The sequence below is a fragment of the Vicugna pacos genome, chromosome 28 (genome assembly GCF_048564905.1).
Source record: "Vicugna pacos chromosome 28, VicPac4, whole genome shotgun sequence".
In the NCBI taxonomy this organism is placed as follows: Eukaryota; Metazoa; Chordata; class Mammalia; order Artiodactyla; family Camelidae; genus Vicugna; species Vicugna pacos.
In genome coordinates this window covers 5,587,981-5,611,715 of record NC_133014.1, presented here as the reverse complement: position 1 = coordinate 5,611,715, position 23,735 = coordinate 5,587,981, and the positions used below count along the sequence as shown (strand labels likewise).

Sequence of the window (23,735 nt, the reverse complement as noted above, 5' to 3'; positions counted from 1 at the left end):
AAATCCGTGTATATGTTTGAAGGCTTGGCTCTGGTCTCAGTCTGGGTGCTGGTTGGGGGGACAGGGTTTTGCCCCAAGTGCAGTGACAGTCCACTGTGAGCACCCTGTCCTTAATTAAACAAGTGATCTGATTTCCTGGGAGATTTGGTTTAAATGCATTTGTCTAACGGTTGGAGGGGGTCGGCTACCAGGGGCATGCCTCTTCCGCCCGTCAGCGTAGACGCTGAGCTGCTGCCTGCCCACCAGCTCCTGTTCTGGCTCCCTCGTTAGAAAGAATCAGAATAATCCTCTTCCTGCGAGGAGCAGGCGCGAATCACCTGCGTCCAGGGCAGGCTCAGGCATCAGGTTGGCCTCTGTTGGCTGGAGGGGCCTCAGGCTGCGGGCCCGGGTAGGAAGCCTGCTCCCGGGTGGACTAGGAGGAGGGAGCTCGGAGGGGTGGGGGGAGGCTGCCCCGGAGGGTGACACGGTCCAGGACAGAAGCACCTGGTCAGGTGTGTGCTTTCTCCTCCAGTGACAGGTCCCACCCACACTCACCTTCCTCATGTTTACACTTGGCTCCGTTTTGCTCTGATGTACAGTATTTACAATAACCTCTAACTCACTAAACTGGCAAGTTTATTTTCCTGTTTGTTTTGTTTTTAATTGTCATTACATTTCCACTTAACAATTTGTTTCACTTTCTTTGTGGGGGTTTTTTTTGGGGGGGTGGGTCTTAAGTTACATTATTAACCAAAATACTCCTGTTCCTAGAAGAGCAAAAGGATTAGCCTTACTTTGTATCTGCACTTGTCACCACTGAGCCCGTTTGCTATGGATTTAATGGTGACGCACCCGAAGCGACAGTGGCCAAAGCTTCTGTAGCTTTCTGTCAGGGGGCTCACTTTAAAATTAAACTATATAAAATTCAGATTTGCCAGTATTCCAACATAGATTAATTGGACTTTTAGAGGGCAGGAGAGTAAACTCAGAAATTGGTGAATTGAGGTCAAGACATTTCAAACCTCCTTTAGCAGTTTTCATTATAAATATTTACTAAACAGCTGAGGAGCGTGGAGTAGAGATTTGGGTGGTGGCATGCGCATTCCGTCTGAGAGCAGCAGTATTTCTGAAAGGAGGGGTGGCGCTCTCTGTGGTCCCGGTTAAATGGCCTGTGTTGGGGGTGTGACGTGCACACGCAGAGGCACCTGCAGAGCGTTGCGGGGGGTTGCGGGGTGGGGCTCTGTACCGGGAAGCAGAGCGGTGCAGAAGTGGGTGGTTTTGTGTTCGTCCTTTTGCTGTCATTGTATTAATACAACTGAAATTTACATTGCAGACTCAGTCCGCTAGTAGCACACTCCAGAAACACAAATCTTCCTCCTCCTTTACACCTTTTATAGACCCCAGATTACTACAGATTTCTCCATCGAGTGGGACTACAGTGACCTCTGTGGGTAAGTATGGTTGCCACACGCAGCTGGGGCACTGCGCACCACTTGCCAGTGGCTTAGGCGCACACGGTGGTGGTCCGCGGGTGCAGACTCAGGACCAGACTCCCATCCCGCTTACATTGCCTCCTCTGCAGTGACCTGCACAGTCGATTTCCTTTTTCCATGTGCATTTCTTACAAATCTCTTTTCCTTGGCAGTTGGTTATGATGTGAATATTTACTTAGGCGTGGTAGGGGAGGGAGCTGCCCGCTGCCCGCGTGGACAGAGCGTCATTCCAGGTGTGGTGTGTTTCAGTGGGATTTTCCTGTGATGGAATGAGACCAGAGGCCATAAGGCAAGATCCTACCCGGAAGGGCTCAGTGGTCAATGTGAACCCCACCAACACTAGGCCACAGAGCGACACCCCGGAGATCCGCAAGTACAAGAAGAGATTTAACTCCGAGATTCTCTGTGCTGCCCTGTGGGGTAGGTACCTTCCTGCTGCCCTGACCCTTCTGTTGTTGTTCTAAAGGGTGGACTGGCCTCTAGAGATGTACCGTTCTGGACAGTCGGGGGGTGGGGAAGCGTTGCTGCGGGTGCGCTGGAAGGCCCCCTGCCCCGCCCCCCGTGGCGTCAGGCAGGCACGCACCCGGCCCGCCCTTGCTTCAGCCGTTAGGCATTGGAGAGAATGCCTCGTCGCCACCCCTGCATGCGCAGAGGAAGTGCGAAAGGAGGAGGAAGGCCTTTGATTTGGTCCACGTTCACAGGGAGAATGAGGAGATTTGTGGAATTGCTTTCCTTCACAGAATTACGCAGTTTTTAGAAATATATAATGAGAATTAGAGGGTAAGACGTGAGCGAGATGTAAGCCAAAACACTGGCAATTTCTGTGTGTATGAAGAGGGTTCTCCAGCTCCTCTGAATCTTTACTCATTCTTCCTGGAAAATCTTGATTGACGTTTGAATGCTGTTTATTTTTGGAAACCACAGACAGATTCTGCGGGGCTCATATTTCGGGTAGTTATTACATGGTGGATAGTTGATACAGGCTTTCCAGCTTCTCAGTGTTGAAGAGTGACCCGAAAAATACCGACGTGCTACACAAACTGCTGCTTCGGGCGGGCCCTTCAGCTGCACCTCTGTCAGTGTTCTGTGCTCTCTGTTCTAAGCTATTTAGAAGGACCTGACCTACGTATGTTGGGGGGAAACACTAAAATAATGTCCAAATAAATCCTACGTTGATAGGGAGTTAGTTACAGGCCAACTTCAAAAGTAAAATTGTATGAAAATGAATGGAGCGTTGCTTAAGCATTTTTTTTGATAACAGCCGATTTTTAAGTTGGACAGCTTTTTTCATAGAATGAAGTTGTTACCTGATGTGCATGTTGCTGTTAAAAAGAGCTGCTTTTTTTTGTGAAAATATATTGGCTTGCTGGAAGACCTAAAGTGGAAGGTCCCACGAGCACTGATTCAAAGGCGCTGCACGACCTGGTCAGCAAAACGTCAGTGTCGTCTGTAGCCGCACTGGCTGTCAAGGTTGCCGCTGGCCTCACGGGGCTGTTCACATTTCAGTGAACTGAAGTAGAAATTTCAGATGCCCAGCTGCACTGGCGATGTTTTACATGCTCAGTAGCCACCTGTGGCCCTTGCCTAACAGTGGACATCGCAGTGAAATGTTCTTCGGGCAGGCTCGTCTAGGTGGTGCATTCTAAGATCTCAGCTACAAGCAATGGAAGAAGCCACGTGGTTTATTAACAGTTTTCCTCAGGCTGTCCGTGTTTTGGGAGTTACGTATACTTTTATGTTAAAGCTCACTACAGATGGGTAATAAATACTCAGGTTTTTACCTTTTCCCCCATATTCCAGAGGCTTCCATCATATTTTCTGAAGCTGTACAGAATGACATAGTATGTTCACATCTAAAACTGTCTTGTTAGAGTAACTCTGGGTGGATAGCCCCTGTGCTTTGGTGAAAGAGCAGGTGGGGCAGGTTCACAAGGATGTCTCATTTCGATAGGTCATGATACCCTTTCCACATAACCAGCCTGTTTGCCAAGCACAGCATCAAATTGTGGCTTTTCTGTGTCCTTGAAATAGGAGTGAATTTGTTGGTGGGTACAGAGAGTGGCCTGATGCTGCTGGACAGAAGTGGCCAAGGGAAGGTGTATCCTCTGATCAACAGAAGACGATTTCAACAGATGGACGTCCTGGAAGGCTTGAATGTCTTGGTGACAATATCTGGTGAGTGTGTTTGGGAAAGCAGGCTTGTGGCACTGCTTAAAAACGGAGTCCTTCCCCACACGGAACTTGAGTGAGTTCAGTTTGTGAAGTAACAGCTAAATGAGACCGCGCTGTGGCGTGATTTTACAGTAACGGGACGGGCCGCATCTCCACACTTGACCGGAGCTCCGCTGAGCTAGCTCGGAAGCCCGCACTTCCCACTCCCCGTTGCCCCTGCCCCCCACTTCCCGCCCTCAGCGGCCTGTGGGGTTCAACGTCTGGATGTCCGTCCACTTCCACAGGACTCTTTCATGCAAAAGAAGTATTCTTTGCCATTGATGGTAAAAGGATCCTGTTAGACCTCTTTTTTTTTTTTTTTTGATGTCATTCAACACTTACTCTCTCTTTTCAGAAAGAACTTTTTTTTAGTATAATTTCTGTAATATATGTTCATTATAGAAAGTAAGCAACTATTGCAAAAAAGCAAATGGGAGAAATAAATAGTAAAATCGCCCAAAAATAATACCTATTAACTTCAGCTTGTAACTTCTAATCTTTGCAGCATATGCACACTCAAAGTACACACTTAGGGGGGAAATCTGCACAAAAATGGTTATGCAATATTTCAGAGAACCTGCAGAGAATGATAATGAGATAGTAGTGGGCCCCTGTGTGCTGACAAGATTGTGAAACAGACATTAGGGTCACTGTTGTGCATACACTTGGGGTCTGCTCACCCTGGTGACACCCCGTCCTGGGGTTATGTGTGTCTCGTCCATTCTTGTTTGTCCAGCCTTGTAGGCTGTTGTCCCCATGTCACTAACATTCCTTCCTGAGACCCATTCTGCGTGGCTGCAGGATGTTTCTCTGCATAGGTATACTAAAATGTACTCATCTTATGTTGAAAGTCTTTGCATTTATTCTTTTTTTTTTTCCCCCTCTCATGGAAACATTTTTCACTAGTATCTTTGTAGCTCACTTAACCATTGGGCATACGTATCCGTATTGCATAGACCATACTTTGCTAATAATCTATCTGTATTATTGCTGGGGTCAGAGAGTGTGCAGAATTGTAAGGCTTGTCTTACACTAACCAGCAGTGGTTTGATTTAATTATCTGCTAACGCAAACTTGCATATTTATTTATATGTAACAAATTTTTTGCAGTTATTTTAGTCTTCTAATAGGCTTTGGGTTTAAGTAGATGTTTGTTGAAATGCAAAAATTTCACCATCTGTCTCATACTTAAATAAGAAGACAACCATTTAAAACTTGAGTGTTGATGAAAAGTAGTTTTTTTTAATTGATCATTTAAAAATTTTTTTGACATATAGTCAGTTACAATGTGTCAGTTTCTGGTGTACGATACAATGTCCCAATTGTACACACACACATACATTTGTTTTTAGATTCTTTTTCATTGAAGGTTATTATAAGATACCGAATACAGTTCTCTGTGCTATACAGTAGAAATTTTTTAATCAATTTTTATATATAGTAGTTAGATGAAAAATGGGTTTTAAAATCAGACGAAAAATAAATTTGCAGTGGCTTTTGCAGAATAGATGTGTTTAATTTTAATGACGTCAGACTTACCAATTTTCTCTCATGGGTCGTGCTTTTGGTGTTGTCTAAAAAATCATTGCCAAATCCAAGGAGATTGTATGTAGATTTTCTCCTGTGTTAGAGGCTTTATAGCTTTGCATTTCATCTTTAGGTCTTTAATGCATTTTGAGTTGTTTTTTTTGTGAAAGTTTCAAAGTCTTCATAAATTCATTTTCTTTTGCATGTGGATCTCCAGTTCTAGCAATGTTTGTTGAAAAGGCTATCCTTTCTCCTTTGAATTACCTTTTTTTTTTTTTTTGTCAAAGACTAGTTTGTTACATTTGTGTGGGTCTGTTTCTGGATTCTCTGTTTTGTTACATTGACACATCTGTCAGTTCTTTTGCTGATATCACACTATCTTGATTACTTTATAGCAAATCTTGAAGTTGGATGGCATCAGTCCTCCAAATTTGTTCTTTTTTAATACTGTGTTGGCCCTTCTGGCTCTTTTGCCATTCCACATAAATTTGAGAATGAGTTTTTCGGTGGGCACAAAGTAACTTGCTAGGGTTTTGGTTGGGATTGCATTGAATCTGTCATGTTGGCCAGAACTGCCTTCTTCACAGCGTCAAGTCTTACCCGTGACCATTGAATGTCTACTTAGATCTCCTTTGATTTCTTTGTTCAGAGTTTTGTAGTTTCCCTCATAGAGATTTTGTATAGGCCTATTTTGTTAATAATTACACCATTTTAATTTTTTTAGTGCTGCTGTGGATGGTGCTTCATTTTTAATTTCAAATCCCCAGTTGCTTTTTGCAAGTATGTAGAAAAGCGATGGACTTTTGTATGTCAACCTGTGTCTTGCAGCCTTGCTATAATCCCTTACTAGTTCCAGGAATTTTTTTTTTTTTTTGCCAATTCTTTGTGGCATCTTCTACCTAGACAATTATGTCTTCTCCAAACAAAGATAGTTTTATTTCTTCCTTTGCAATCTGCATACCTTTTATTTCCTTTCCTTATTGCATTAGCTGGGACATCCAGTGTGACGTTTAGTAGGAGTGGGGGCAGGGAACATTTGTCCCTTGTCTCCAGTCTCAGGGGGAAAGTGTCTGTTTTCTCGCCATTAGGTATGATGCTGGCTGTAAGTTCTTTTGTAGATTTTTGTTTTGATCAAATTGAGCCAGTTCTTCTCTGTTCCTATTTGCTGAGAGTTTTTATCATGCAGTGTGTGTTGGGCGTTGTCAGGTTCTTTTTTTGCATCTATTGCTATGATCATATGATTTTTCTCCTTCAGCTTGCTGACGGGCACTTCTTTTGCTCAACATCATTTTGCTGTTGTTGCTCATAGACGTTTACATATGGGGCAGAAATTGCTGGATCTTAAGTAGGGTGTACGTACATCCTGCTTTAATAGACAAAATGTCAGGCTTTTCAAGGTGGTCCTGACAGTTTACATTAGTTTCTGAAGTTTCTAGTCACTGCACACTTCCCTACTTTCAGTATTACCACTCTGTTTAATTCTAGACACTGATAATGTTAACACCTTGATGTATATCTGAAATTGTATGAATTGTCTGGAAGTCCTGCCCGTCTCCAGCTCACGGCTTGCTTTTTGCTGGATCTAGGTCCCTGCGTTGGTTGATTTGTGTAACCCTCTTGTGCTGTCATATGGGAAATAAGTTACTCTAGAGGGTTTTTTGAGAATCAGATGACATAATACATACAAAAGCATCTTAATAAGTTCTGCTGGTTGCCTTGCTGTGCGGTGTCTGTGTTACCCTGTGGTTTATTATTGTCCGTCTGCACAAGTGTGAGCTGCTTACTCTTTTGAAACCTTTCCTTCTAACTCAGGCCTGTACCGGTGACAGTTCTGCAGGTTTCCAAAGTCCTCCTGAACAGCTCGAATTGAGCTTGTGATGAAACTGGTCAGAACGGTTCCCTTGGGGCACATTTACTGTTTATTGACATTTCTTTCAGTTACTGTTTTTGTGAGTGATGACACCTACTTTTGAACGTGCCGTAAAGCACTTATGTTTGTTTTGCTAGGCAAAAAGGATAAGTTGCGTGTCTACTATTTGTCCTGGTTAAGAAATAAAATACTTCACAACGACCCGGAAGTCGAGAAGAAGCAGGGCTGGACAACCGTGGGGGATTTGGAAGGATGTGTGCACTATAAAGTTGGTAAGTTCCAAGACGATCGTAAGGGTTTTGTTTTTCCAGGATTTAATTAATCGCCCATTTAAAATGTGTTTTAGTCATAAACTTGTTCCTAATACGTGTGGCTCATTTCAGAGGCCCCCTCCTAATCCCGTGTCTCGGTGGGACTTAAAATGCACCTTTGATCGTAACACAGTCCACACCTGCCGTCCTCGGCCAGGCTCCCTGCTCAGCCCACCTGGTGAGATGTGGTTCCAGGGGACCTCTTTCAGGAAAGCCAGCCGGCCTGGAGTCCTCCTCTGTACCCAGGCTTGCTCTCCCTTAGTGGGCTGTGGGTCCCGGCAGCCACTGATGGACGAGTGAGCGTTGGCCCGAGGAGCCGGGCCTTGCTGTGAGTCCGGTGCACGAGCGGAGCTGTGCTCACCACTAGTAAGTGCACCTCGCTGGCTGGCCGGCGTTTCGTTCTCATCAAATGAGATCTCACAAGAACAAAAACCAAAATAAGTTTTTCTGTGTTGGGGAGAAAAATAAAAATACTGGTACTAACATTGGAAATAAAGGGGAAACAATGGAGCTTAGCCAAATTAAAGTTTTATGGCTGAGATGACGTATTCTAGTTGAATTTGATGTGGGAGGCCGAGAAGACGGGCAGGTGGTCTCTCTGCGCCTGAGACTGAGGGACAGGAGGGGTGTCTGGGATGTCGGCTTCTGCTGTGCGTTTTCTTGTTCTGTCTGTGAGAGTGGGTGCCGTGGTCAGCCCCTCCGCCTCCAGGGCTGGGACCGCCCCCGGCGGTGTCTTCCTGTCGTGTAGTTAGTGATGGCGCGCAGGTGCCTCACCTCCATCGGGCCGGTTCCGAGTGGTGCTGTCATGCTCGGTCTAGATTTGGGATTAGGGGCTTCTGTATTGTGTTTATGTGAATTATCAATTTATTTGTTAAGATGTAACTAAAATCACCTAAGACTCAGAGTAATGAGGTGGCTCATAACAGCTGAAGTGTCCGTGAGACGATTATCCTACCGGGAAGTTTGGGGCAGCTGTGTTAGACTCAACCGGGGTTTTCCCCGGGACAGCACGTCTGCCTCACTCAGGCCGGTCATTCCTACAGAATGACTCATAGGCCTTCATTTGTTCTCGTCATACTTTTAGGAAACTGTATTCAGTTTATCAAGTCCTGTGCTGTGCAGTGTGGTTGCCATCAAGAATGGGGAGGGCTGCTATTTAAATTTATATTCAAATTAATTAACAGGAGATAAACTAAAATTTAGCTCCTCAGTGGCACTGGTACATTCCAGGTGCCCAGTAATGCTGTGCAGCTAGAGGCTGTCATATTAATAGGGTTGATATAAAACCTTCCCATGATCACAGAAAATTCTATCAGCACTGGTTTAGACGATCTCTCATAATTTTTTATGTCGTAGCATTCATGGGATTGACTTGAGTAGTGACAATATATGAAGTTTAACAAGGAGAGGTACCAAGTCAGCAGCCATGTCTCTTGGTTGAAGGGAGAATCAAGCCACGCTGTGATTTAGGGAGCGTGTGAAGAAGCCAATGGTCTGATAGTCGGTGAGTCAGGTGTGGCCAGGCCCGGCGGAGGCCTTGGTTTTAAGCAGAGTTGCCACCTGTCAGAGAGCTGACACAGCCGGGTGGAGGGGGCCTTTTCATCTACATAGAAAGTTAAGAGAGATTGTCCTCACTGCTGCTCCCTGGTACAGAGCGTTAGGTGGAGCCCCAGCAACCACTACTCTGTCTTGGTCAGGAGGTGGTTTGAAGAGTAATTGGTCTTGTGCGCAGAATCCATACTCGGCTGATGAGTATTTTGTTATAGCCTTCCGTGTTCTCCGTCTGTAAGCCCCACGGAGGACTCAGGAGAAGCCACACGGGAGATTCAACCTTCCTGTGCCTGAGGAGCAAAGCTCTTGGCTGACTGACCGCATCGTCACCTTTTGAAGTAACACTGAGCCCTTGAGCTTGCAGGGTGGGGTGCCCGGAGCCGTCCTTCCTTGTTATTAAATGCTTTCAGTCCAAGGAGACCGGGAGCAGGAGTGGAAGTGCTCGTTGGCAGTGACAGAGCACTGGTGCCGAGCCCAGCGTGGCGTCCAGGCAGGTGGGAGCGGCCCGAGCTGTGCGTTAGTTACCGAACCGGAAGGGGGGGCTCTTAGGCTTGGTCTCTCCTGCCGTTCCTCTCGTGTCAGTTTGGATGACTCAACAGAAGGTGTATTTATAACGTTCGCAGGAGACAGCAAAAGGAATTTGTGGTTCCACGTTGATACTGACCCGTGCTTCTCTTAATTTTTATTTCAGTAAAATACGAAAGAATCAAGTTTCTGGTAATTGCTCTGAAGAGTTCTGTGGAAGTGTATGCGTGGGCACCCAAGCCATACCACAAATTTATGGCCTTTAAGGTAACGCCATCACATGCTCTGAAAAGTAGCGTCAGCCACGCACACGGTGCCCGAGGGCTGGGAAGAAGTTTAAAAACCCTGAACGGTTAAAACTGATCATTTATTAGTGTATCACTTCATCACGAGAGAGACCACTTCTAATGGAGTAAGTCGACCCGTCTGCTTTCGGGGTCTTGGGGTGTGAGCAGGGGAGCAGATACCTTGCTCCGTGCACCAGCGTGGTAACAGGAGACAGAGTAGCACTACCTCTGTTTAGAAAGCAGACCGTGGCCTTCTACCCGAGGTTTTTGATAGTTATCCAACAATAGGCAGCTTTAAGGTGTCTCTCTCTCTCTCTCTATTCAATGCAGTATTAAGTAAAAATAAAATGACAGAAATTCTTCATGGCCCAAAGAGTATACATTACATCAAATAGGAAAACTATTAAAAATATGTAAATTACCATTTTTGTTTGAAGAAAAATACTAGGTATTATTTTATGTGATTGCTTTTAATATTTCTTTTGTATAATTCTAGCATTTGCACTAGATGCAAATTTATAAAATTGATTAAAAATGATATGACTGTGACATCAGATATTATAAATCACTTAATAACATCGTTTCTGGTATTGGACACAAAATCTTGAGCACTGCCCCCAGGACTGTTTGAGTGCAGAGGGCAAGACGTTAAGACTTCGTTATCCAAAATGATTCTATTTACTTATTTTCAAAAATAGTTTTAACATATTTTATTAAGAGTAGGCTTCAATTGTTTGGAAAATCGGCGTATTTAGATTGCTTATTGCTTGAGTCCCCAGTTAAGCAGGATAAACAAGGTTATCATATTTGCTTAAAAAGTAAAGCCACGTGTTATTGGCCAGAAGTGACTGATTGTAAAGTTAACGGTTCTATTCTGAGACCCGGTCTGAACAGCCCTGATGCACCAGGCACTGCGCTAGCCGCCTTTATAGCTCCTTTATTCAGACCTGCCTTACGAGCTGCAGATGCTGACGTGAGTGAAGAGCTGAGGCCGCCCAGTGTGTTGCAGGCCGTCCAGCACATCATAGCGTCTCGTCACCACTTTCACTCCTGTGGGGAAATTGAAGTGGGGGGTGTGAGGGGCTCAGTGTGACTGTGACAGCCACACCAGCACGGTTCTCCATGTGCGTCTCCTGCATCAGCCCCTCTCTCCGTTGCCCGCGTTAGATTAGTTGGGTAGCGTATGGTAGGAAGTCCTGATTGTTTCCCATTAGATGTCTTCCTCACCGGGACAAACAGCAGAGCAGTAAAGGACAGAGCAGAGTTCTTGGGCTCAGTGGGGACTGGGGACATGTACTGGGAAAAAGTACCTTCCAGATGCTGGCTAACAGACAAAAACGAATAAAAGACTTAGGTCATAGAGTAAATCTGCTTATGGCCGTTGGCCGGCTTGGGTCCACAGTGAGCGACTGGGTGCCTTGAGCCCTCGGCGTGCACCCTGCGCCTCTCACCGCTGCCCTCTCACTTCCTCTGTAGTCGTTCGGAGAGCTGGTGCATAAGCCATTGCTGGTGGATCTCACTGTGGAGGAAGGCCAGAGGCTGAAAGTGATCTACGGGTCCTGTGCAGGGTTCCATGCTGTGGATGTGGACTCGGGCTCGGTCTATGACATTTATCTACCAACACACGTAAGAAAGAACCCACACTCTATGGTTGGTTGACTGGCTTCATTTTGTTTTGACTTTTCCCTTTACTCTGCTTAGTGAACTAACACGAGCAGGGACTCCTTGCTTACCCTGTGGTGTGGGGGTGAGTATGTAGGTGCCGTGCCACGTCCACCCGCTCTGTGCTCGGAGACGCGTGGAGAGCCGCTCTCCTGCTCTGAAGGCCTCCTGCGGACATCTGAGCCCGGCTTGACTAACATGGGTTGGCTGGGGGCAGCTGCTGGCAGGTCAGGACATCTAGGGGTTGGGAGCGGTTTGAGGAACATAGTTCCTTAAATGGAGTCCACAATCCAGAAGCGTTCCAGGGGCCTCAGAAAACGTGGACGAGCAGAGTATATGACCTGTAAAAGCTGTATATGCATCGCATGGCTTTTCCAAAATGGTACCCTGTGGCTGTACTGTCCCCAGGACTGTGACCTGCGCCTTCCCTGGGGCAGTCATATTGAGCACTCCTGCCGGGACAGAAACAGCCACAAACATGCTCCTCTGTGCTCTGTCCCCTCCTCCAGATCCAGTGCAGCATCAAACCCCACGCGATCATCATCCTCCCCAACACGGACGGCATGGAGCTCCTGGTGTGCTACGAGGACGAGGGGGTGTACGTGAACACCTATGGGAGGATCACCAAGGACGTGGTCCTGCAGTGGGGCGAGATGCCCACGTCCGTGGGTACGTCGCCCTCGGGGGAGAAGGCAGCGTCTGTAAAAGTGGAGCCTTCCCTGAAAATGCATATATTTTTGATGCTGATTTTATGTGTTGTTCAGACCTTTGGGCCAGTTAACAGAGCAGTTGGCAGTAGATGGTGGAAGGTTAGATTGTAGACCATGAGACATGTGGTGGTCTTATGCTAGAACACAATCTAAGTGATTATTTTTAAAAACTCTGTCATACTCAATCCTTCATTGAACCCTTTAGAGCCATCCTGGGAAAGTGGGACAGAGGCAGTGGATGACTGAGCTGTGGGAGGGGAGGGAAGCGGAGAGACCAGTGAGTCTTGTGCTCTGGCGGCCAAGCCACGGTGGACACAGCCTTCTGACCTTCCCATCCCCTCGGGAGTGGAGGCTGACGTCCAGAGCTCTCCTGGCTCCGAGTTTACGTCCCCAGACCAGTCTGGTTTATCGCGGTCATGTCACTGGCTCTGTCCACCTGCCTTTCCTGAGATCCCTGCCTCCTCGTGACTGGTGTGATGAGAACTCTCGAGCTGAACTGTAGGTGGGAGGTGCTGCTCAGGATAAAATGCCTCAGGGGGCCTCACAGACTCGATTCAGAACACACCCCCAGGGGGGACCACCAGGCCACACAGGCAGAGCTCCTGAAAAGCAGAAGTCCCCACATGCTAGCCATGTGGGGGAGGGGGTGGGGGAGTGAGTGTGTGTGTATGTGTGTGACAGAATGTGTGTGCGTGAGCGTGAGTGTGTGTGTGATGTAAGCAGCTTGTCCACGGCTGTTTCCTTGGCTTTCTCAATATGTGTTTTCCCCTCTCAAAAAGCATACATTCGATCCAACCAGACAATGGGCTGGGGAGAAAAGGCCATAGAGATCCGGTCTGTGGAAACTGGCCACTTGGACGGCGTGTTCATGCATAAAAGGGCTCAGAGGCTGAAGTTCTTGTGTGAGCGCAATGACAAGGTAACGCCCTCCTTACACACACGCCTTTGGTGGCTGGTTTACTTCCCATGGAGTGTGGTGAAGCCTTTCCTTGGGGTTTTGATAAGATTAGAATAAACTGATCAAGGAACTTTTTAGTAGTGATCAGTTTAGACCTGTTTATGGAGGTTGGGATATATTTTATTTTGTTTTTGCCGTGAGGGGATGGAGATGTTTAACTCTGCAGAAGCCATCCTATGTTGAGTTTTTGCTTGGGGAGTTTTTTTTTTGGGGTTTTTTGGTTTGTATTTTGGTGGGGTTTCTTTTTTTGTTTGCTTGGGTTTTGGGGGGGTTTGTTTTGTTTTGGTTTTTTTATTTTTATTTTTTTTCCCCATTAGGTGTCCTATCTGGGCTGCATTTGGTTTAGGGGTAGAGAAGGTTAAAGCTACCGATTTATGGATGTAATTCTTCTGTGATCAGAAGGAACCCTCATGCAGATCTGGGTAGCAGGGTGAAAGCTTCCTCTCCCCTGAAGTGTATGTCAAATCCTCCATGCGTTAGTCTGCCTTCTGAGCAAGCAAACAATTCCCTAGTCTGCGTGGCATCAACGCCTAACATTATAAATCATTTCTGTGCAGCAGCAAGAGCGCTTCTGCAGGTGGGGCCCGAGGGCATCGAAACCCCGGTTAACACCTTCGTTTTCCCATCCTGACCATATCCTTGTCCTCCCCGGGACCTGCTCCCTCCCGCCCACAGCCAGTTCTGGAGTGGAGTGGACAGCTGGCTGGGATGCTGACACCCTGGGTCTGTTTTGAGAAGGTGGAGCCAGTCTTTTCTAAGCCCAAGTTTCTCTCTCTTCTGTCACTTGGATAAAAATGTATCTGACCACCTGGGGCAGCACACTGCAGCCTTAGAAGCATCCCTCTTAAGAAGATTTCCACCTTTTGCTTCACGTTAATATATTCAACATCTAGCAGCCTGACCTCAGGCTGACCTGTCAGGTTAAGGTAAAACCCTGGACCCTGGCAGCCGGGCCTCCTGCCCAGAAGCTGCATTGCCCCCAGCCCCCTGCCGTCCTGTAGCCCATCTGCCAGTGCAGTTGACCTACGTATCTCTCCCAGACCTCTTACCTTGAAAATCCATAGCACCTCAGACCTAACCCAGGATTTTGCCAGCTTTTTGGCTTATATTTTCCCAAGTATGTTCAGTGGAGCCATAACTATAATATTCTTTGAATTTGAGGCATTTGAATGTTTTTATTGTCCACGATGTCATGTCCATCAAGCTTTACTAATAAAAGGCACAGAAGTAAATCATCTGACTTTGACTGTACAGTCGTGTGAAATAACTCATACATCTTAGCTAAAGTTTTTAAAAGAGAAAAGTGAGATGGCTGAGAAGCCTCCCTCCCCACTGCTGAGTTTTCCAGACATGCTCATCTTCCGGAAGGTGTCAGCATTGGAGGCAGAACCAGATGAGCCAGTTTCAGAAGTGTGACCCTTTTCTCTTGCGCTCTCACCATAAGGTGCAGCGTTTGAGGGCGTCTGGCTGACTAGCCGGCCCAGCTGAGGCAGACTGGCCCTGGCGATGGCTCCTTGCAGACCAGAGGGCCTCCTCCCGGGTGCTCTTGGGGGTAGGAGGGGTCGTTTCTGGCTCGTGGAGCTGGCAGGTCTTCCAGGCTGCTGACGCCTCCTCTCCCCCCGCAGGTGTTCTTCGCCTCCGTCCGGTCCGGGGGCAGCAGCCAGGTTTACTTCATGACGCTGGGCAGGACCTCTCTTCTGAGCTGGTAGCAGCGGGGCGAGGAGGGCTGCACCGGAGTCTTTGAGATGGAGAACTTGGAATTCCTTGCAACTGGAGCTCGGAGCTGCCCGGCTGCCCGGGACAGCGTGTGCACGGACCCCGCCTGGGGGTCTCCCGCCCGCCCACTCGCTCTTACCAGTTTCTCCCTGTTCTCTTCTTTTCCTTTTCAAAATAAATCAAGGCTGCAATGCAGCTGGTGCTGTTGAGACTCACCGTTAGGTGCTATCAGTGTTGGGATCGAGCATCAGACAGAACGCAAACGCCTTTCCTTCAGCTCCAGAATTCCTTGTCTCGGTGACTCTGTCTTGGGTGATGCAGGTGGAGACGTGAACATGCCGGTGGGAGGTTGGCAGGGGGCACAGGAGGTGTTAGGGTGCTCTGACGAGCAGTCTGCGGAAGCCGCGAGCAGATCTAATATAGTAACAGTAACAATGTATTTAATTGACATTTCTTTTTTGTAATGTGACGATATGTGGACAGAGAAGAGGGTGCAGGTTAAAGAAGTTACTATTTATAAAATGTGAAAGACACAGTTACTAGGAGGACTTTTTTGTGGGTGGGGCTTGGGAGGCGGGGTGGGCGGGTTAGGGTCCCATTTTCTCGGGAATTTTTTTTTTGGCCAAGAACTGAGTTTTTCTGTGTACCAAGTTTTGCCTAAATCGTGCAGATGATTCTTTTAAAAAAACAAAAAAAAAAAGGAAAAAGAAAGGGTGTGCATTTGTGTCATGGCCAGAACCTTGTTGTGTGACAGTATTAGCACTGCCTCAGTCAAAGGTTTAATTTCTGTTTAAACCTAGAAGTGTAGCAGCAGTTTCACCACAGTCTGCACTTGGGGAGGGAAAAAATTTTTTCAACCACTTTTTTTTTTTTTTGCCTACCTCATTGTTTTTAATGCAGTAAGAGGTGGTTTTGTTTTTACGTTTTGGGAGGAAAACGTTAATTTAATCTTAATACCAAAACTATCTAATTGAAGTTGGACTGTTAATCTCGTCCCAGGTCTCAGTAGGCACCAGAGACATTGTCCCTGAAGATGGGAAACAGCCCTCAGGCTTGTCGTGCTGCGGCGGGCGTCTGCTTTCCGAGTTGAGAGCAGGTGCTCGGTTCCCGCCGGGCTCACCTGCAGTGGTTGCCGGGCGGCCCGGCCCCCAGCACGGGGGCCTGACTGTTCCCAGCCCGGGGCTTGCAGACAGGTGGTCACGTGGGGCAGCCCCGCAAGCTGTCACCAGTGTTGCAGGAACCTTTCCTTGGGGCGGGGAGATCCCCTTTTCTAAAAAACGCAATGCACTAAAACTATTTTAAGAATGTAGTTAATACTGCTCATTCGTGAGGTAGCATCTCCCTGTGTTTGGGTGTGACATCGGAGCCCTGGCTTTCCTCGTTCTCTCCCTTGCTCTCTTGTTCTCTCTCTGTTTTTTAAACCAGTTTTACTTTTTGAGTATGTTCATGACATTTGTAATAAATGTCTTGGGAAATAATTGGCTTCATGGCTCCTGGTCCATCTGTTTCCTCTGAGGGCGTCCATCTCAGTGGAGGAGCCGGGCTCTGCCGTCCGCCTTTCCTCGCGGTGAGTTCCGGTGGAAATGTTGTTTGCCGAACAAGAGTGTGGGGTTTCCTAGGCATAATCCTCCTCCGTGGCAGGTTTTCTTCTATAACATGAAAGTGGAGGTTGCCCCCCCCCAGAAATGCAACAGTCCCTTGCACCTGTTGGCTGTGGCTTGGCCCAGTGCTCTCGGCCCATTTTGACCCATCTTTCTCGTCCTCCTGGGTCAGCATTTTTGCCAAAGGCTCTCCTTGCAGTCACAGAAACTAGTGCCAAGTACATCCACTCACGGCTGCAGAAGCAGCAGCGGGTTGCTGGGCCCCCCCCCCCCCCCGGGGGGGGGACGGGCCCGCTGAGAAAGCCCTCCTCCGTTTTGGAAGGACAAGGCGGTGGAAATGGTTTTCCTGTCTGTGTAACTTTGGAAGTGGCACGGATGTCCCAAGCAGAAAGAGCTAGTTCTTTTCTACTCATTTGTACTTAACGTAGAGAAGGTTGGGGAGTTCATTGCACCCTCGGCAGGGACTTCTGAGATAGGCCAGACTCTTTGTAAAAATACTCAACTTCTGATACCAACGTGGCAGAACTGGAAAGGGTGAGGTCTGAACTGTCCGTGGACTTGAAGCTCGGTGTCTGCCCGTCAGGCTGTGACACAGACCAGGCGAGTGGTGCTCGGCTGGAGGTTCTGGGTCCTCGGGGTGGCCGCCCTTCCAGGTCAAAGCCGTCCTTCCTGGCGCTGTGTTGGCAGTGGGGTTGAACGTAATGGAACCCGTCACTCGGCTCCCCTGCCTGAGGTCAGATGGCTCGTCCTGCTGGGGTGGCTTCCTGGGCCGCAGTGTCCCCCTCGGCCCCACAGCCCGGGAAGCCCGATTGCGTTGCTCTGGCTGGAAGCCGGCACGCAGTTAGGTTTCCCCACGGAGGGCTGTGAGCTGTTGCGGTTTCATTTTTCTAGAGAAAGGGATGGTTGGTTTTTTTTTTTCCCCCTCTAACAGGGTAGTGACTTCACAGAAGTGCCAGGATGGCAAAATTACAAAAGAAAAGTATTATGATGACATCATTAAATACGGAGCATTGAAGGCCATTCCAGCAGTGCCCTTCAAAGCAGAACCCCAGGGCACCCCTGGGTTCAGTCAGAGCTTTGGTAATTGGTATCTTTCTGTATTTAAGTCAGAGTCTCTCTGTATCGAGTGCAGCGTTTTTGCTTTTTCTCACGCACATGTTACGTCAAAGAAAATGTTTACAAAAAATGGTTGTTACACTAACGTGCATTACCTATTTATGGTTTATTTTTAAGTGACTTTTTATGGGTCATTTAGGTTGTTGTCTTAGTGGTAGTCCACTTACGGTCATTGATAATCCCTAATTTTGCCAGTTACGAATTTGCTGAACAGTCATGCAGATGACAAGCCGCACTGAGCTCACTAACCAGGGCTGCAGGGCAGACTGGCGGCAAGAAGCCCCGTAGCCGCCTCTCCCCAGCGCTCCCTTGCCCTCTGTGTGTTGTGAAAATTACTGTTGTCCCTCTTCTCCCCATGTCTCTCCTTAAATAAAGTAAAAATGACACCTATTTTATGTGGCATGAGTTTCAAATATATTCCGTTCCTTCAGAATGTCTCCTTCCTATGAGGGCCCGCCCTCCGCGGAGCCGGCCCTCGCCCTCGGCTCCCAGCTCCCGGCCCCTCCCTAAGTTCCCCTCCTGGAAGCATTTAGGACTTTTCCCCCTTATCTTTGGTATTCTGAATACTCGTGTGTTTTCTTTCATTTATGCCCCCCCCCATTATCCCTTTAGTGGTCTCTTTCAAACTGAAGTCTGGTGACTTTATTTGACTCTGGGACTTTTTTTTTTCTTTCTGTATTTTCACCCACTTCACTCTGACCTCACAGGAATGTCTGTTAGTTGGATGTTCTACCTAGTAGACTGACTCTGTCCCATTTTTTTCTTTTTCTTTTTTAAAGTTTTTGGCATTGTCTTTCTGCTTGCTTGCTGATTTTTCTTGACAATGGCTTTCAGCCTGGTTTTTTTTTTTTCATGTTAGCGATCCTATATTATTATTTTCAAGTGCATGTTGGGGCATCAGGTAATGATAGAACAGCGTGTTCCAGACCCCTGAGAACAACTAAGATGCTATAAAAATTACGCGTCAAATCAGTTTGAAAGCACTGGAGAGTTGTTAATGCAGGCAGGGCTTAAGGGGCCACGATGCTGTAGAGAAGGGATTGCATGCAGGTGAGCCCGCGTCCTTCAGTGCTGCTTCCCTCAGGATTTGCTAATTTAAAAGCTAAGAGGCTGGGAAATTGAGTTGAACTTTCAGCAATCTCAGAGTAACGGGAGAGGCAAAATGTAGATGTCAGGGTAGCCAGGACTTAAGAATCTAAAATCCCAGTGGAAAAAGCTGCATGGAGATGAAGTCAACATCGTGTTCCACTTTCCCCTTCAGACATTTGCTGATTCACAAGCAGTGTGGGTGCAAGAAGCTAAAACCCTGAGGCACTAAGCAGAGTTTCTGGCAGTCTCTGGAGAGGCAAAAATTTCAGTTAATGGCCCACAGAATAGGAGAGAGCCTGGCAAACACTCCTACTGGTACCACGGGCAGGCTACACTCGGATGAAGAGCAAACCAGAAGAAGACCAGCCTTCCCAAAAGACTGAAACCTGACCTGGAATCATTCCGTCCCAGACGGGGTCAGGTGGTGTGTCCCAACTCCACCTGTCTGCCAGAAAGCAAGATACATCCTCTGTGGAAGAAGGTACCATTAGTGAACCTCAGAGCTTGCCTACAAGTTTTTACATGATGTCCAGCGTGCAGTAAAAAATTACCAGGCATTCCAAGAAATAGCAAAAAGTTAACCAAACCAGGGGAAAAATCTATTACAGAAAGAACAGATGATGCAGATATTGGGGTTACTTGGGGTCATTTAATTACTGTGTTCAATAAAATAGATGAAAAGATTGAAAATGTCTACAGAGAACTAGAATCAATAGAATAGAATCAAATAAAAACTCAATAGCAGAAACCACTTAAAAACTCCGTGGATGTGAATAGACAACCTACAGAATGTGAGAAAGTATTTGCAAATCATCTATCCAATAAGGGACTAATATCCAGAATATAAAAAGAACTTCTATAACTTAACAATTTTTGATTAAAACAAAAAAAAAAACCTCAATTAAAAAGTGGGCTTGGGGAGGGTATAGCTTAAGTGGTAGGGTGCATATTTAGCATGCACAAGGTCCTGGGTACAATCCCCAGCACCTCCTCTAAAAGTAAATAGACCTAATTACCCCCCCCCAATTTTTTTTTAATGGGCTAAAACTTGAAGATACTTCTCCAAAGAATATACACAAATGGCCAATAAGCACATCACTATTCATCAGGGAAATGCAAGTCAAACATCAATGAGATATCACTACACACCCATTAAGATGGCGATTAATTAAAAAACCAAAAAACAAACAAAATGACAAGTGTTGCAGAGATGTAGGGGAACTGGAACCCTATGCACTGTTGAGAATATAAAATGATGCAATGCCTATGGAAAATAGTATGACAGTTCCTCCCCAAAATTAAAACTTGAATTACCATATGATTCAGCAATTCCACTCCTGAGTATACACCCAAAAAAATTGAAAGCAAGTTTTCAGAGATGTTTATATACCCATGTTAATAGCAACAAAATGTGGAAGCAACCCAGTATCCATTGATCAATGAATTGGTAGGTAAGTGTGTGTGCGCGTGTGCTCGCTTTCAGTGGAATATTACACAGCCTTGAAAAGGAGAAATTCTGACACATGCTACATCGGTGAATCTTAACGACATTGTGCTCAGTGAAATAAGCCAGTCACAATACGACATATACTGTATGATTTTACTGATGTGAGGTATCTAGCTGAGTTAAGTTCAGAGTTATGGAGATTGACCACACAACAACGTGAATGTGCTTTACTGAACTGTACACTTAAAAATGGTTAACGTGGTAAATTTTATTTTTTAAAATACAATACTTTAAATAAACTTAAAAACCTCCACAGATGAGTTTACCAGCAGGTTAGGTACAGCCAAGTACACGATTAGTGATTTGGAAAGTAGGTTGATAGGAAATGTCCAGAATGAATCAGAGAGAAAAAGCATGGGAAATACAGAAAAGAGCGTAACAGACACACGAAATGTGGTGTGAAAGTCTAACGTAGAGACTGGAGTCCCAGAAGAAGAGAAAAGTAAAATTGTGGCATAAGCAACATTTGAAGAGATTGCAGGCAATATTTCCAAATTGCTAAAAGGCATTCAGTGGTGAACTGAAAGCTCTGTAACCCTCAAACAGGAAGAAAAACACACCTAGGTATATGATTATAAACCTGCTGAAAACCAGACAAAAAAGAAATCTTAAAAGCAGCCAGAAAGTAAATTACATACAGTCCATTCTCATTATCTTCAGTTTCCGTATCTGTGAGATTGCCTACTGCTAAAATTCATTGTAACCTTAAAAATGAATCCTCATGGTGCTTTCACAGACACGCACAGAACAGCGGGGGAAAAAAAGACAAGTTGCCCCAACACTCCGTGAATCTCTTGCAACCACTGATCTTTTTATTGTCACTACAAGTACTGCCTTTTCCAGAATCTTACAGAGTTGGAATCACGGAGTAAGTACCCTTTTAAGCCTGACTTCTTTCACTTAGCAAGGTAAGATTCCTCCATGTCTTTTGTGGCTTGATGACTTTTTTTTTTTGCTTGAAAATTTTCCATTGTATGGACATAACTGCAGTCTCTTTATCCATTCACCTATTGAATGACATTTGGGTTCCAAAATTGCTTCCAATTTTTGGCAATTACAAATAAAGTTGCTATAAACATTTGTGAGCAGGTTACACCAGGTGAAAAGAAAGTCATCTCAAAAGATTATATACTGTTTGATTTCACTTATCTAACACGACAGAACTGTAGAAATGGAGGGAAGTGTAGTTCCCGCTGTTGAGGGAGGTGGGAGGTGGGCACACGGGACTACAGAGGGACAGCTCGAGGGACATTTTTGTGGTGACAGCACAGTGCTCGTGTCTTGATTGTGGTGGTGATTACATGAATCTGCTCATGTGATGAAATTCCTAGAACTACAAAAACACATAAATGCATGTAAAACTGTGAAATCTAAGTAGATTCTGTGGAATCCCCAGTCTCGACCTTGTATTCTATGTAGGCAGGTGTTAACCGTTGGAAAAAACTGACGTGAAGGTACCTGGAACCTCTTCTACTATTTTCATAACTTTTTATGAAAGTACTACACTTAGTACTACAATTATTTCAAAGTAAAATGGTTTTAAAGATCAATTATATTTCTATTCAGCAAAAATTCCAAACTAAGAGAAAGCTTTAATATACTATGTACAATAGCTTAAAAAAATGAAAGTCCTGAAAGTAACTCTAATGAAAAAACATGCAAGTCCTCCACACAGAGAACTTTTTAAAGAATTTTAGTAAACTACACAAATGAAGTAATAAGCTATGTATATCAATCAAAGAATGAAAAAGATGTCAGTTCATCCCAGATTAATCTATATGGATTTAATACAGTCTCAAAGTCCCAGCAGATTTTTTCTTTTTTTGGTGTGGAAGTAACAAAATGACTCTAAAACATAATTGACATACAAGTGGCAGATATGTCCAAGGTGATGATGGAAGGAGAAAAGCTGGAGCATTTTCCACTCCTGATGTCAAGACTTATTACAGAGTGACACACTGTGGTATTGATGCAAGAAGAATCGGCAAATAAACTGAAGTAAAAGTTTTGAAATAAACTGGACACTTACATTTACTACAGTCCAGAGTAGGTGGGAAAGAGAGTTCATCTCAGTGAACAGAACTTGGACATTTTTACATCCGCATGTGGAAATAGACACTCATGCTTCCCTCACCCAGCACACAAAGTCAGCTCTAGGTTTTGTAGAGCAATTCTAGACCGTCGCTCTGCCTGTGGAAGGTAAAACTAACGCTTCTACAGAGTGATGTGGGAGAACTCCTGAGCATGGGGCAAGTGGAGGATTCTCCCACTAGATACAGAAAGTATTCTGTATTGTTTCCTTGGGTTCTGTATGGATCTTTATCCCTTTTTCACAGCACCTTCTTGTTTTAAGGGTGCATACTTCTCCATGGTGATATAAATGAGAATCTTTGAAAACCTCGATTTTCCAAATTCACTGTTTTTACTTGTTTACTTTTTCACATTCCTGGTGTTTACACGTGTCTGATGATTCTAAGTTTTCCTAGGACTCGATTGCTTTTAGGTGACTGATGTAAGTTTCCTCTGCTGTTGTGTAAGGAGGTCTGCTTCCTCTTTAGGTCCGGATGGGAAGGTGATGGGGAGGTCTGGGCATATGGCTAGATGGACAGCTCTTCGGCTGAGAATCTCAGAAACTCTAGGATTTCTAAACCACTAGCCCATCCCCACCCAACCAGGTCCATTTCTCTAAAGAAAAGCTTCCTGGCTTCTTTGCCTGGTGCTAAACACCGGACTGCCCGCTCTGGGAACCTCACCATCTCTGGGTCTGAAGCCCCCTGAGTTTCTGCAGAAAGCATCTCTTTCCTGGCCCCCATGTAGCCTTGCCTCTGGCTTCCTCCACTCAACTTCTTTCAGCATCACACCGCCATCCACTTTTCTTCTCCCAGAAATATGTTAAAATCGTCCACCCACTGAAGACCATTCCCCCATTTCTCTCTTTTATTATTGTTGTTATTAAATGGTGGCGTGTGGAGAAAACAGATGATTTCAGTCTACCCTCTTAAACTGGAACCTAACTTACCCTTCCTTCAATGAGCTTAACCTAGTGTTTGCCACAGTGACGTGGATACAGTATCTTACTAACACCCACGCGGAATTTAAAAACAGTGTTACAGAGAGGTGAGCGGAGCTCGGCAAGGCTGATCAATCTGATTAGGAGAATAAAAGTTCCTGTGATGGCCTCCCGACCTGTGGACTTTTTGATTGTCCTACGTGTGTCAGTAACACAGTGAAAGTGTCCTCGTGTGCACAGGCTCCAGGGTGTGAACTCTTAATCAATGAGTGCTTTCCCAGGTGGTAAAGGAGAGCCCAAGAGAACTGCTGGTACTCTGTTCTCTTTTGGGCAAGAAGGCTGGTTAGCCTGCAGAACTGTCAACAAAAGCTCGCTGGCTCACCTAGGCAACCCATGACTTCTGTCTGTCTGTCCTTCTGCCTTCAGCCACATGGAAAAGCAGAACCCTCAGTTCTCCTCAAAGAATCGAATCTCAAACTGTCAGCTTTGCCCCTCAGATCGAAGTGCAGGTGGGGGAAGAAAATCTTAAGGAAGATGGTCTACAGTGTGTTTCCCAGACACTGCTCTGCGGGACACTGGTTCTGCCAGATGTTAGGTCTTCAGGGACAGAAG

General features: G+C 45.9%; 1 protein-coding gene across 50 annotated transcripts in view; it reads left to right on the top strand.

Moving 5' to 3' along the window:
- Window positions 1-16,282, top strand: part of MAP4K4 (mitogen-activated protein kinase kinase kinase kinase 4) — a 141,599-nt gene extending 125,317 nt beyond the window's left edge. For 26 of the 50 annotated variants that reach the window (XM_072951285.1, XM_072951271.1, XM_072951297.1 and 23 more), the window contains 9 exons: window positions 1,313-1,430; window positions 1,722-1,892; window positions 3,504-3,647; window positions 7,218-7,352; window positions 9,634-9,734; window positions 11,231-11,380; window positions 11,926-12,085; window positions 12,906-13,045; window positions 14,710-16,282. In XM_072951285.1, the coding sequence (XP_072807386.1) occupies window positions 1,313-1,430; window positions 1,722-1,892; window positions 3,504-3,647; window positions 7,218-7,352; window positions 9,634-9,734; window positions 11,231-11,380; window positions 11,926-12,085; window positions 12,906-13,045; window positions 14,710-14,793 (1,203 nt within the window). In that variant the 3' untranslated portion in view covers window positions 14,794-16,282. Of the gene's footprint in view, window positions 1-1,312; window positions 1,431-1,721; window positions 1,893-3,503; window positions 3,648-7,217; window positions 7,353-9,633; window positions 9,735-11,230; window positions 11,405-11,925; window positions 12,086-12,905; window positions 13,046-14,709 lie in introns of all 50 variants that reach the window. The other 24 variants (XM_072951260.1, XM_072951254.1, XM_072951253.1 and 21 more) reach the window with 1 other exon arrangement.
- Window positions 16,283-23,735: the final 7,453 nt, after the last annotated feature.